The sequence below is a fragment of the Alosa sapidissima genome, chromosome 19, assembly GCF_018492685.1.
Source record: "Alosa sapidissima isolate fAloSap1 chromosome 19, fAloSap1.pri, whole genome shotgun sequence".
Classification (NCBI taxonomy): domain Eukaryota; kingdom Metazoa; phylum Chordata; class Actinopteri; order Clupeiformes; family Clupeidae; genus Alosa; species Alosa sapidissima.
Genome location: NC_055975.1, coordinates 26,328,101 through 26,340,201, shown reverse-complemented (window position 1 = coordinate 26,340,201; position 12,101 = coordinate 26,328,101). Strand labels below are relative to the sequence as shown.

The 12,101-nt window shown below is 44.6% G+C and overlaps 1 protein-coding gene across 1 annotated transcript; it reads right to left on the bottom strand.

The window, feature by feature from the left end:
• Window positions 1-1,616: 1,616 nt before the first annotated feature.
• On the bottom strand, window positions 1,617-10,902 carry dll4 (delta-like 4 (Drosophila)). The gene is made up of 11 exons (XM_042072815.1): window positions 10,446-10,902; window positions 10,097-10,357; window positions 9,626-9,680; window positions 8,653-8,916; window positions 7,774-7,834; window positions 7,559-7,689; window positions 5,347-5,513; window positions 4,765-4,984; window positions 3,838-4,543; window positions 3,168-3,276; window positions 1,617-3,046 (listed from the first exon to the last, which is right to left on the bottom strand). Exons 1-11 carry the CDS (start codon window positions 10,494-10,496, stop codon window positions 3,041-3,043), a joined length of 2,031 nt encoding a protein of 676 aa, XP_041928749.1. The 5' UTR covers window positions 10,497-10,902; the 3' UTR covers window positions 1,617-3,040.
• Window positions 10,903-12,101: the final 1,199 nt, after the last annotated feature.

Sequence of the window (12,101 nt, the reverse complement as noted above, 5' to 3'; positions counted from 1 at the left end):
GTAAGTAACAGGACGTCCACACTTTGTCATATCCGAAGGAACCGCCCTTTTAGATATATGACTGTTTGCCCTGACAGAGATTGTTTTGGACAGTGACGTGTGTACCACGCACCCTTCAACTGTACTGTCAGTGAGATGTTTTTTTGGAAGTTTACAGCAAAGAGAAGATATGCATTTTGTATAGCATCATACTCAGTCATTTAATTTGTGCATGACACTTCAAGCGGCAGATCAGGATAAGCTATTAATAGTTTGGTTGTAGCCTATCCCCTGGTACAGTCAGTTAAGGCTCTTAACAGGTCTAAGACACGACAGCCCCATACATTCTTGCCTGGTAATAACGCTGTGTGTTAGCCCTGAGCATCTTGTGCGTCTAATAACCACATGAGCGTATCTGCGTAAATAAGCTCTATTATCTTTTAAATTCAAGACCTAAAACGTTTGCAACGTCAAAGACAGTGATTTCCTTTTTGCGGCGTCCAAAACACTTAACGCATCTTCATAATTTAAGTGACTACTTTGGATGTTTTGTGAGCCTTGAGGATTTTTTTCTAAAAACACATTTTGCTCAGGCCTCACGCATGTGTATTGTATACTGCCCCCGTGTGCTAATTAGCGTAATTACAAACATCCCCTAAGGGCGAGGCCTGGGCTGTTTGCCATTGTAGGCCTACTGTAAAAGGGAGAGAGGTCATTCTTGGAAGTACAGAGAGATCCTTTTAAAAATCAACCTGTTCCGTCTGTCTGCCACTATCCCTAATCACGATGTTATAGACAAGGAAACAGGATATCTTCACAGATTTGTAAAATGATAGTATAGTTATTATTTAATCATAATAATACTTATTATTATTAAATGAATGATTTCACATTTCTTTCATTCACAAAAATCAACAGTCTTTCCATGCAGGCTGTATCTATCTGTAAGAAAAAGATAGTATGTCAAGCTGAGTAGAAATATTTGAATGTCGCAAACTCCCTGGTAAGCTAATCAGATTTCCCTTAGGCTTACAATTGTGTTATAAAGCATATCCTGAGACTCAGATGTTTTCCTTCTCTGTGCTGCCCAAACAATCACAGGCCTAATCACACTGAATCGGCATCTGTGCAATGCAGATAAAGGCCGTCATGGGGAGTCTGACATTATTGACACATTCTTGTTGTAGTATTATTCGTTTGTGATTATTTGTGAGAATTTCCTCTCGCAGCTGCCTCTCTCTCTCTCTCTCTCACACTCACACACACACACACGGCACAGGAGATGCGTGAGAAACTGTTGGCTGTCCTTGTGGAAGCAGGAAATGATGTCACAGAGTCGCAAACAGGATGCTGTTGTTACAAAACAATGAAGAAAAACAAGCGTGGAGGCCTGTGTTGAACGAGAGGAACAAATGGGGTTAACTGATGATGGGAAGCAAACAGCTTTTCTTTGCAGCTCTGATGTTGCCTGTTTGGTGATATTTATATTCTCTCTCTCTCCCTCTGTTTTCCTTTTCTCTCGTTCCCTGTTTTTCATCTGTTTTGGTAAATGGAGAATTCCTCTGCCTGTCCCACTGCCATCTTGTCAAGAAACACCACTCTGGTAAAATGACTCTGAACTGGAACTGAACTGGAGGTCATGTGGATTGGTTGTTGCACATTTTTAATGAATATATCACCTCACATTCCTCACATGGATGTAACAGTGCTGTCTAAAGACTGATTGTGGGCAACCGAACTTCACACTACCTAGACACATGTTGCCTCAGTTGCCAGTTATTACACGTCATTATTACAGCTGGTCAAATAAGACGGAGGTGATTTCTCCACCCACACTAGATGACACACTCATCGCAGTTCTTTCTTATCTAGACAAATGCTTATATATCTAGGTGTTGCACTTCGCACTCCACATTTAATGAAACCAACAAACGACAGTGTACCAGATTTGTTTTCATTGTTTTGAATAAACAATAACAACAACAAAAAAATAAATTTAACTTTTCTTGATGGTCAACAGTCACACAATACAGAATGTACAGGTTTCATAAATATACAGTATATACAAAATAAATTTAGAAAACATAAAAAGATCAGTGCTTCTTAGGATTTAAATAACTAGTGAAATACTAATCTTTAAAAAATAACATCAATTGTTCTGCAATTTCAACTATTTTTTAGGCTTCTTCGGTGTGATAGTCACTTGTTGGTCTTTGTCCCCTTGGGCATGAGTTGCATACAGTGTGATAAAAATTACGTTCTTTTGAGCACCTCACCGCTGCAGACAACTGCCTCTGTATTCAACGGAGCAGTGGCCACAGTGAGTAAGGGTCTCAAACGAACAGGGCACTAATTTAGGTCTCCAACCCATTTTTAAGGCTCTGTGATTATTATGCATATAAACTTTGTTTTACAAAAAATCTGACATCAACAAAAAGGTACTCAGTACTAGTGTTACAAAGCTGATTTTGATAAGAAAGTCAAAGACTGTCCACAAAGTGGGCTGTCTCCAATATTATTCTAAATGCGTATGAATGTTGGTCTTGTAAAAATGTTCCCATTTTCTCTTGCATAGCACCCAGTTATGGTTGGGACATGGAAGAAGACGGTGGGTCTTGTAGGTCAGGCAGTTATGATTTTGATTACTGGATTGCCATATTACTAAATTTAAAAAAAAAAAAAAAAAACTTTGAATGGAAATAATTAAATATTATTGGTCCATGATTACAAACGTATAGATTAGTCTTTTCCGTCTCCTGGAGGGTGGGTGGGTGGGTGCTTGTGAAGTCTCCATGGTCCCCCCCACACCCTTGAGTGAAGGCAGAAATGCCAGAAGAGCCATCAGTCTCTCAGCTACAGTATGGGCACTCCGGTCGTTTCTGCTCTGAATCGAATCAGTCCTGACGTGTTTACATTCAGACGTAGTCCTATTGCAGTCGCCTGAGCACAGGCCCTCTCCAGTTATCAAGTTTCCAAGAGCAGCAAGTCACACTTAAATAAAAAAAAAACCATCTATATGTAAACAGTCCAGAAGATAGTCCTTCTTGATAATCTTGATATTTTATACCTGTGAAGAGAGCAGAGAACATATGACATTACTCAAAACGAAGAGTAAGGTTGCTTAATATTGACAATGACAACAGCACAAGCCCCCACGCAACCCCCCCATGGCAGAAGATGACGCTTACCTCCGTAGCAATGACGCACTCATTTCTCTCCTCAGTAATGACGAACACAGACTGGTACATGGAATCTCTTGAAGAACATATTGTTGATATTCTACATTCCGGCTTTTCTCTGCAAACCAACACAAATTCAACAGTCATTAGAATGGTGTGCCAAACCCCAAAGCTCACAACAGAGCTGAGGGGAAACCAAAGCATGTCTCAACAAATACTGTTCAGCGCTCACAGCTTTGTCTTCTTTCCCCCTCAAGCAAAAACCAAACACTCTGGAGATATCTGGCCACAAAGCCACTGCTTGTGTGAAACCTAATCGGGGTTGGAGCGAGTGATTTTTTGAAGGGAATGTCAGTTTACGCGAGTCAGGCAAAATGTTTGTTGCAACGTGCTGTGGCAAGCTAGCGTGAGAACAGACCTGGGGGTGGTGTTCGCTCTAAAGCTTGATCTGTTTTCATCAGTAACCAGATCAAAATATTCAAGCTGCCGCGCTCCCTCAGGACTTCACTCATTAAGTCAGCGAACCAATTAGCGTGCTTAACACCTGTCCCTATTCAAATCATCTGGCTCCTTATGACGCCTTCATCTGACTGGAACAGTTCCAGAGAAAGGAAATGAATGCTGAAGTCACAGCGTATGCGAGACTCTGTGAGGAAAGCTGTAGATGATGTATTCTTACCTATATATTCTACCCAGTGGCTTTTTCTCTTCTAAACATTTCTCATTGTGATGCAGTTTGTCCTCTCTCGACAGCTCTTCCTTGTAGTCCATCTGGGACTTGTAGTCCTTGTGGTAGTTGATGTGTTTGTAGTTCAGCTTTTCGCTAGGACAGTCCACCTCCAGGCCCAGCTTCTGGTTGTTGTTTTTCAGCTGCATGGCGGAGATGAGGTTGTCCTTCTGAAAGTCGGACAGGTTGTTCTTGGTGGACGTGTCCAGGTGCTCGCGGGCCCTCTGCTTGTGGACGAAGCGCAGCACCACAAACACCATGCAGAGCAGCACCGTCATGGCAACCAGGCCCACCCCCAGGAGCACCGCGGCCCAGGGTGCGTGGTCGTCCGGCGTGGGCGTGGTGGTGGCGGGCGCGTACGCCGCCTCGCACTGCGGCCCGCTGAAGTGGGGTGGGCACACGCAGCCCACGCCTTTCCGGCAGGTTCCGCCGTTCAGGCATTGCCGCGTGGCACAGACGTCGGTGCGGCGGTCGCAGTTGCGGCCCTGGAAGCCAGGCGGGCACATGCAGGTGTAGCCATTGATGCTGTCCTTGCAGGTGCTGCCGTTGGCGCAGGGGTTCTTGGCGCAGTCGTTGATGTTGACCTCGCAGTGGAGGCCACTAAAGCCCGACCGACAGATGCACTTTCGCACGCTCCCCTCCATAGCGCAGTGTCCACCTGACAGGACAGACAACCAGAACATAATCATTAACCACATGGTTGTATAACCTCATAACACTTACTCTGAAAGTGGAAATAGCCACATAAGTGTATGATCAGCTACAATATCCTTCGAGTTTTCAGTGTGTTGTCCCCATGGTTATTTTAGTGTGTGTGTATGTGTGTGTATGTGTGTGTGTGTGTGTGTGTGTGTGTGTGTGTGTTGCAACATCACCTACCGTTGGCGCAGCGCAGGGATGTGCACTTGTCCACGCGCTTCTCGCAGTTGAGCCCCGTGTAGCCGGCAGGACACTCGCACACGTAGCTCCGACCGTCATCCTTATCGTGGCACCGGCCCAGGTGGAAGCAGGGCGATTCTGCACAGGTCAGCACCCGAGTCTGACAGTGGTCACCCTCGTACCCTTTTGGACACTCACACTTGTACCCGCTCTCAAGGTCCTGAGAGGGCAAGAGAGTGAACGAGAGAGAGAGAGAGAGAAAGGGAGGGGAGAGAGGAAAAAAAAAAGGTTCTCAGTGTTTTATTTTAATGCCTCTGGACCGAGTCCAAGAAATTCCCCCTACTGTCGTGTTTATCTCTGCGCTGCTTATCCTGCTTACGCGCACACATCCTCTCGCTACGATCCATACACATTCATTTACAAGCTCTATCAATGTGGGTCGACAGGCGGACCAAAAGGTCTGCCCTGTTTGCTCGGCGCTGGCAGCCCTGGCGAGAGCAGGGCCTGTGAGAAAGGAAGCAGGGGTGGGCCGAGGGAGCGCCGCGCCGCTGCGGCCAAGCGGTGGGAAACGTCGAGACTCACCGTGCACAGGCCTCCGTTCAGACAGGGGCGGCTGTCGCACTCCTTCACCTCCCGCTCGCAGTTGACGCCGGTGAAGCCGGGGTGGCAGGTGCACGTGTAACTGCCCTGGCCCGTGTTCATGCATGTCCCGTTCCGGCAGGGTTTGTGGTGGGTGCAGTAGTTCAGATCTGGAGAGGGAAAAGGTCACAAAAACAACGCCTGTTTATGCCTCTTCACAGTCCATTGACTCTCAGTGTCTGCGGAGCTGCATGCGGGAGTTAAGGTGCCACCTTGACCCAGGCCTGGACTGGACTGCACAATTGGTCAGGCTCATCCACTTATACACAATCCTGGCACTAGCTTTAATCATGCATATCTATTGAACTAAGTGCCAAAGAGCACAGCAAGTGGAGTTTTACTCACTCGCTTGCTCTTTGACTCACTGATGACCAGTAATGAATGTGGAGTTGTCTCCATCAAGTATCCACCTTATTTGTGAAACTCTACTTCCATCCGGTTTTTATCTTCTTTCCAATCTGTTCACATTATAACTTAATGCAGTCTTAGCTTATATGTCTTCCGAAATGTTGAGAATTCTGCACTATATACATATAAAATATAAGTTAACTTTTATATGGCTTAGGATGCGTCAGGCACTGTCTACCATCACATTAAAATCAGTGCAACGAAGCCGGAAATAGAAAACTGGATGTCTGAATATTGAAGTGTCACGGCGACGCCCATTGTTGAATGAAAACGAGCAATTGTCATAAAGGAGGCTCTAAGTATTATTTAAAATTCTTCAATTAATGTGAACTACACAAAAATAAATTGATAGCAGCTTTAAACAATTACTGTACGTAAGGTGCTCAGTTACAAAGATTGTAGTAACTGTACTTCTACTAGGCCTACCAGAACAGTTGCAACAAAATACATATACGCATAGGCCCATGTGTTTTTATCTAGTTACCATGTTTAATTAAAGGCTTTTTCATATATTTTTCGAAACGGAGTGCCTTTGTTACTTTGCTTTTTTAAGTCAGAACTTAGCTTCAGCATGATATGTTATACAGACCTGCTCTCTTCCTGTGAGCTCCTATTAATCATGAAGCTACTCTATGGTTGCAGTGTTCTATAACCCCTTCTCCAACTGATCACTGTCCCTCTACCTTTTAATATGTTTGCTTACCTCTCCTCCTTCAAGTTCAACCTGATGTTGATATAAAGTACTTGCAATGTCTGTACAGGTGGAACTACTAGATTTGTGTGTTTTTTTTTTGCACAATTGGCACCACTCGCCTCTACCCAGCACAACTTCTACATGCACTCATGGGCGGATTATGAACTTTCGGGCCCCTGGGCCCAGATGTATTAAGGGCCCCCCAGTAATTGTCGTATATGTGGGAGGGGGGGTTTAGGGGTCCTCCCCCAGAAATGTTTTCATTTGTTTGATGTGATTTCCTGTATTCTGGTGCATTTTGGGGATGGCCAATACTAAATTCAATCAGATTCATAGCCTACATCCTGATTTGTTGATATTGAGGCAATGATTCCATGCAAAGGCTTGGGTTTCAGGGCCCCCTGACCCCCTGGGCCTGGGCCCGGTAGGCCCGTGCAGTAATCCATCCCTGCATGCGCTTCATTTATCCTTTTTGATGCCTTCATAGAATTTTGGCTGAGCCAATGTGAATGGGTTGGGGGGCCTGATAAGAGTTGTTATTGGGCCAACCCAGTGTCAGCATAGAAAATGAATCAGTTGGCCCCATCCTGACTCCTAACAAATGACTGACACATCTCATATAAGATGACAACAGCAGCCAAAGTTTCTTGTTTACTTTTATTTATCAAATGATCTCTGACCCAACACTCCTTATAAGAAGATGAGTAACAGTAGGCTACTACCACTAATAGACTAAAGGGCTCAAGTAACCTATTGAGCCATTAGTGCCAATGTGCCATAGTAAGCCATTATGCCTTCTGGCAGTTATTTGCTTTTTTATCATGTTATCCAGGCGGTTATCGCATGCTGCACTTTTATGGTGCCTCCAGTATTGCTGTGTGTGTGTGCTTATCATTGTCATTTGGTTTAACTGGGCTAGACAGCACAGTTTTAAATGGATGGCTACAATGCGGCCCCTTCCATTAGGAGGACGATTTATCTTCTTGACTTTTGCTACAGACAATGGGCAAAGCGGGATTGGCCAGCGGTGTCATTCAGGGATATTGCACTTACCTTGATCACAAAGAAGGCCGCCCCAGCCCTCGTCGCAGGTGCACTGCCAGGGCTGTTGACAGGTGCCGTGCTTACAGGCGGGGTGTCTCTTACACTCGTCACAGAAGATGCCCTGCCAGCCTTCCCTGCAGCTACAAAAGCAAACAAAGACCTTTAGTTATTATGAAAACAAACACCGGTTACACCTGTACTTGGGTCGAGAGCGCTGTACTTACTCACACTCTCCGGGTTTCGAGCAGTTTCCATTTGATTTGCTGCATCCTTCGAGGCAAATCGCTGAAACAAACAGACAAAAACATACGTTAACTTGTTTTCCACGATATAGACTTAATTAAAATGTCCTTTAATATAACAAATATCTGGGTTGCTTGGTTTTAAACAGAAATTTTTAGCAAGAACGTGTGACTGCTTTTGGTCTTGCAGGATAATATGAGGTTCAAACCACGTAGAAACTGTCGTTTCTGTAATGTGCCTCTTCAAGCACTGCCTTAATTTGCCTCTCCTATTTTACGTTTCTAGGTTGTATGTGACATTGATTTCACATGGTTACAAGCCTCGTGTTTAACGGCTGGTTAGATTCGAGCAGATGCTTGCTCTTAAAAGCGGACAGCTGCCCCATTGTTGCTGGTGGGCTGTCCGAACCGTGTTTGCAGCTGCTGCGCTCCGCTTCAACAATAGAGACCGCAATTTAGTGGCGCGTGGCGGATGATAATGCCGCGATTAACCCGGCGCGTGCTGCTCTCCTAGGAGAGCGCGGGTCGGATTAAGCTCTCTGAACTGGCGCGAGCTGGGGAGGGAGAGAGCGAGAGTGCGCCTCGGAGGACCACTTCATGATTGCAAAACTGCCTAGATTTTAGTAACGACAACGCTGAGAAACACCTCGAGGATTTGTAATGCAACCATGATAAGCGGGAATTTGCAGTGGATTGCAGGTGGATTTTCATGTTTGAATCAAGCTCTGTGGAAGACTCATAAATCCGGCCTGGGTGCCCAAAAGACTCATCTGTTCCTAACCACACATGATAATATTCTATATAATGAAGCAAACCCATGTTATTGGAGGCCAAACACACATAGCCTCTCCTGTTGCTTACGTTCTTCGCAGTATTGTCCATTCCAGCCAGGGAGACAGGATCTTTTCCCGTCAGGGTCGCAGGTGTAGTGGCCAAAACGGTCGTCCCTGGGATTGCATTTTTGGGAACAACTTTGGCCGTAGTAATTTTCATTGCAGATGAACCGGTAAGAATACCTTAGCTCCGTCTGCTTCCACGTCAGATGATCCCGAGACCACTCAGCACCTACTTCCAACTTTCTCTGGGTGGCAAAAAAGCTAATCAATAACTCGGGGTTCGATGTATCTGTACAGAGAAAGAGATAAAAAAAAATACACAAAACACACAACGTCATTTAACCATAAACACAACTGACAAAAATCATTCTAAATGTGTAGCCTACACTGTAAATGCTCGTACATTGTAAAATGTAAATGAATTTCATTGGTTTTATATGAGTTTCCCTTAAATAACCAATCAAGATTCATTGGTTTATGTTTTAAGGAGAGTCTAGAGCGCAGTGTACCGCTATTTAAATTTCCTCTTCCTTTGTGTGAGCAAAACATTTTCGACCCTATCACCCCCCCTCTCCAAAGGTCGGAACAGAAAAAGGTGTAAAGTACAGGAAAAGGCCGTCAGTAGATTTTGGCGAGGTTTAGATATTCTCACCAAAGACTTGCTCACTTTCCCACGCCAAAAATAAACCGGAGGAAGCGCGATTGTGTGGAGCGAGAGGATGAAATAAGTGCCTTGTTGCACGTAATTCCAACAATGGATGTGAGAGGGTGCGGAGAGGGGGGTGCGCTTGGGTGGGGGGGGGGGGGGGGGGGGGGCGAGCCTACCCCGCATTAAAAACAACAACAAAATCAACCGTGAAAAAATTAATAAGACGTGATTTCGTTCAAAATGCAATAACTGCTTTATAAAAGTTTTAAACACATTTTTCAATTTATGTACAATAATAAAATCACTGTCTCCCCCTGGCGGAGATAGAACGCACACATCCTTTACTCACCTAATAATTCCTGTGTCGGTGCATACCAGGCTTCGATGATTAAAGAAAAGGATCCCTAAGAATAAAATGTGCATGCATTTGATTAGATACTTTAAAAATGTAGGTAGGCCTACTACAAAGACGGTTAGAAACCAATCATAGATTCGCCTACACAGATTACAAAACACATAACAGAATGTCGCGTAAGTAAATATATATCATTTCACATTAACAAAAGTTTTGCAAAACAGTTATGTAAAGAAGCAGTAGTCTTAAAATGAATGTAGGCTAATACAACACATAGGCTAATACAACAGAGGTAAGCTAACAGCTGAACAGCAGGGTGCAAGTGGGCAAATTTAGATAAGCAGGTGTTTCACCCTATCAGGCTACCTGGCAGCCGAGAGCACCATAAGCGCTGCATCACCAAAACGCTTAGTTTTTAAGTAAGAAAAAATTAGCTATTGATAACTACATTAATTCCAGTCTTACCGGCCAACTAAAGTCGATAGGCAATCGAATTGGTTTATTGACCCCGCCGTTCTTCATGACGCTGAACGACTTGGTCCCTAAGACAGGCGTGATATTACTGCCGAAGATGCATTCACCAGGGGTCACCACCGTTTGGTAGTTCTTCAGGCACACTCGGAAAAAGGTTCGACACTCGGGACCACATGCCTCACCATTGGACAGCAATCTGTAATCGTTCTTAAACTCATGAAGACCAAGCTCGAATACACCGGATCCGTAAGCCTGCGGGAGCGCAACAAACACATCAGTCAAACTCTTTCGTGAACGCACCATCACTGATGGAAGACATCGGGCAGATGAATAGGCTTACCTGAGTCGTTATCATTAAGCTAAGTACAAGAATTTTGTACCAAAGTGCCATCCTTTAGCACTCTTCAATAGCAGCAGCACGTTTCCCTTGCGATGCAACCTTTCCTCCTGGTGCGCTCCTATTCCAAAGGGTAACGGTAAATGTGGAAAAGTTAAATAAATATTAATCCTTCTTCAAGCCCACTGCAGAGAGCTCCGGTGGTATCTATCCAAAAGATTCGCAGGTGTCGTAAAGGTGTCGTTGATTATCCAAGCATCAAGGTTAAACAAATAACAGTAACGTCAATATCCACAGTTTAGCCATCTTCAATGCGGTTGTCGCCTCTGTGCATCCCACTGAAATGGTTATATCTCTTGACGGAGTGCTGGCTCGGCTGCTGAAGTTCAGTTAAAATGACGCGCAAACGTGTGCTGTCAGTCAGTCAGTGATGCAAATGGAGGTGCTGCTACAGGGATTACTGTTTCTTCTGTGGGGTGGGTAGGGCTCCCTCTGTTTATATACTTGAGAGTTCTTATTACGTACCCTGTCACTGCCAATCATCAAACTCCGCCCTTTTTCCATCCCCTCTCTCGCGCCAAGTCGTCCTCGTATCTGATTCGATGTCCCATCGGCCCGCACGCCACCCCGGGTACCAGTCCCAGCAACACAATATTCGGACATATGTTGATATTGTCTCTGTTGATCGGATCAGCATGCGTGCTATACAGTATCGTTGCCACTGCATTTGCCATTTCTAAAATCAGAATAAAAACAGAGTAATGTACTATACTATTTCGAGTGAACACAGTTGATTATTTCAACATAGGTGTACTTACGACATGATTTAATATATTGATAAAAAAAAATACCCGCTTGGCTTTTCACAACCTTAAATAAATTGTGATTCTGCTGATGTCCAATTGTTTATGTGTATGTGGGCCTTCAATCAAGTTTATCATTTCAAAAACAGATCTTCTAGAGATTCTTTTGTGCTTTATGTTTGTGTGTTTGTGGTACACATGGCCTGCTCTTCATATCAAGTCTTTGTCTCTGTGGTAGGCTCTCGCGTGTTTATTTTAACCCTACAATTTGTTGTGCACACACAGACGCGCAGATCTCTATCGTCTGCTCCTGAATGTCACTGCGCTGTGCACAGCCGGCACTGTTTGGACAGATCACGGGCACTTTCACACCGCACTTAGTGAATGCGTCTGTAACATGAACAATAGATAACCAGACAAGCCGCGGATGATGTGCCATAAAACCCTATCTGTGAGAGCCATCATGTCGAGCACCTGCCCCCGGAGCCCGAGAGAAACGCAAACACGAGGCGCTGTATTGATGTGCCATTAGGTTTTAATGGCTATTTCGATCTCAGTGACGACAAAATGCTGAAAGCTCCATTTTACAAGCTGCACGCAATTCCTGGAATATATGTAGGCTATCTAGGCTACTAAGATCATACTTTTATGGGATAGTGCTTTAGGGAAAGCCAGAATGTAGTTTCGCGCTGCTGCCTGACAGGCTATTACAACTCCCGATGAATAATTAATGCAGCTGGTAAATAAGTGATCGCATCTATAATCACCACCAAAATATCCTTCGTGTTTTCAGTCGCACTGCCTGAAAACATCTCACGCACCGAAAGAGCCTGTATTGATCCCGGTGCATCCGCAA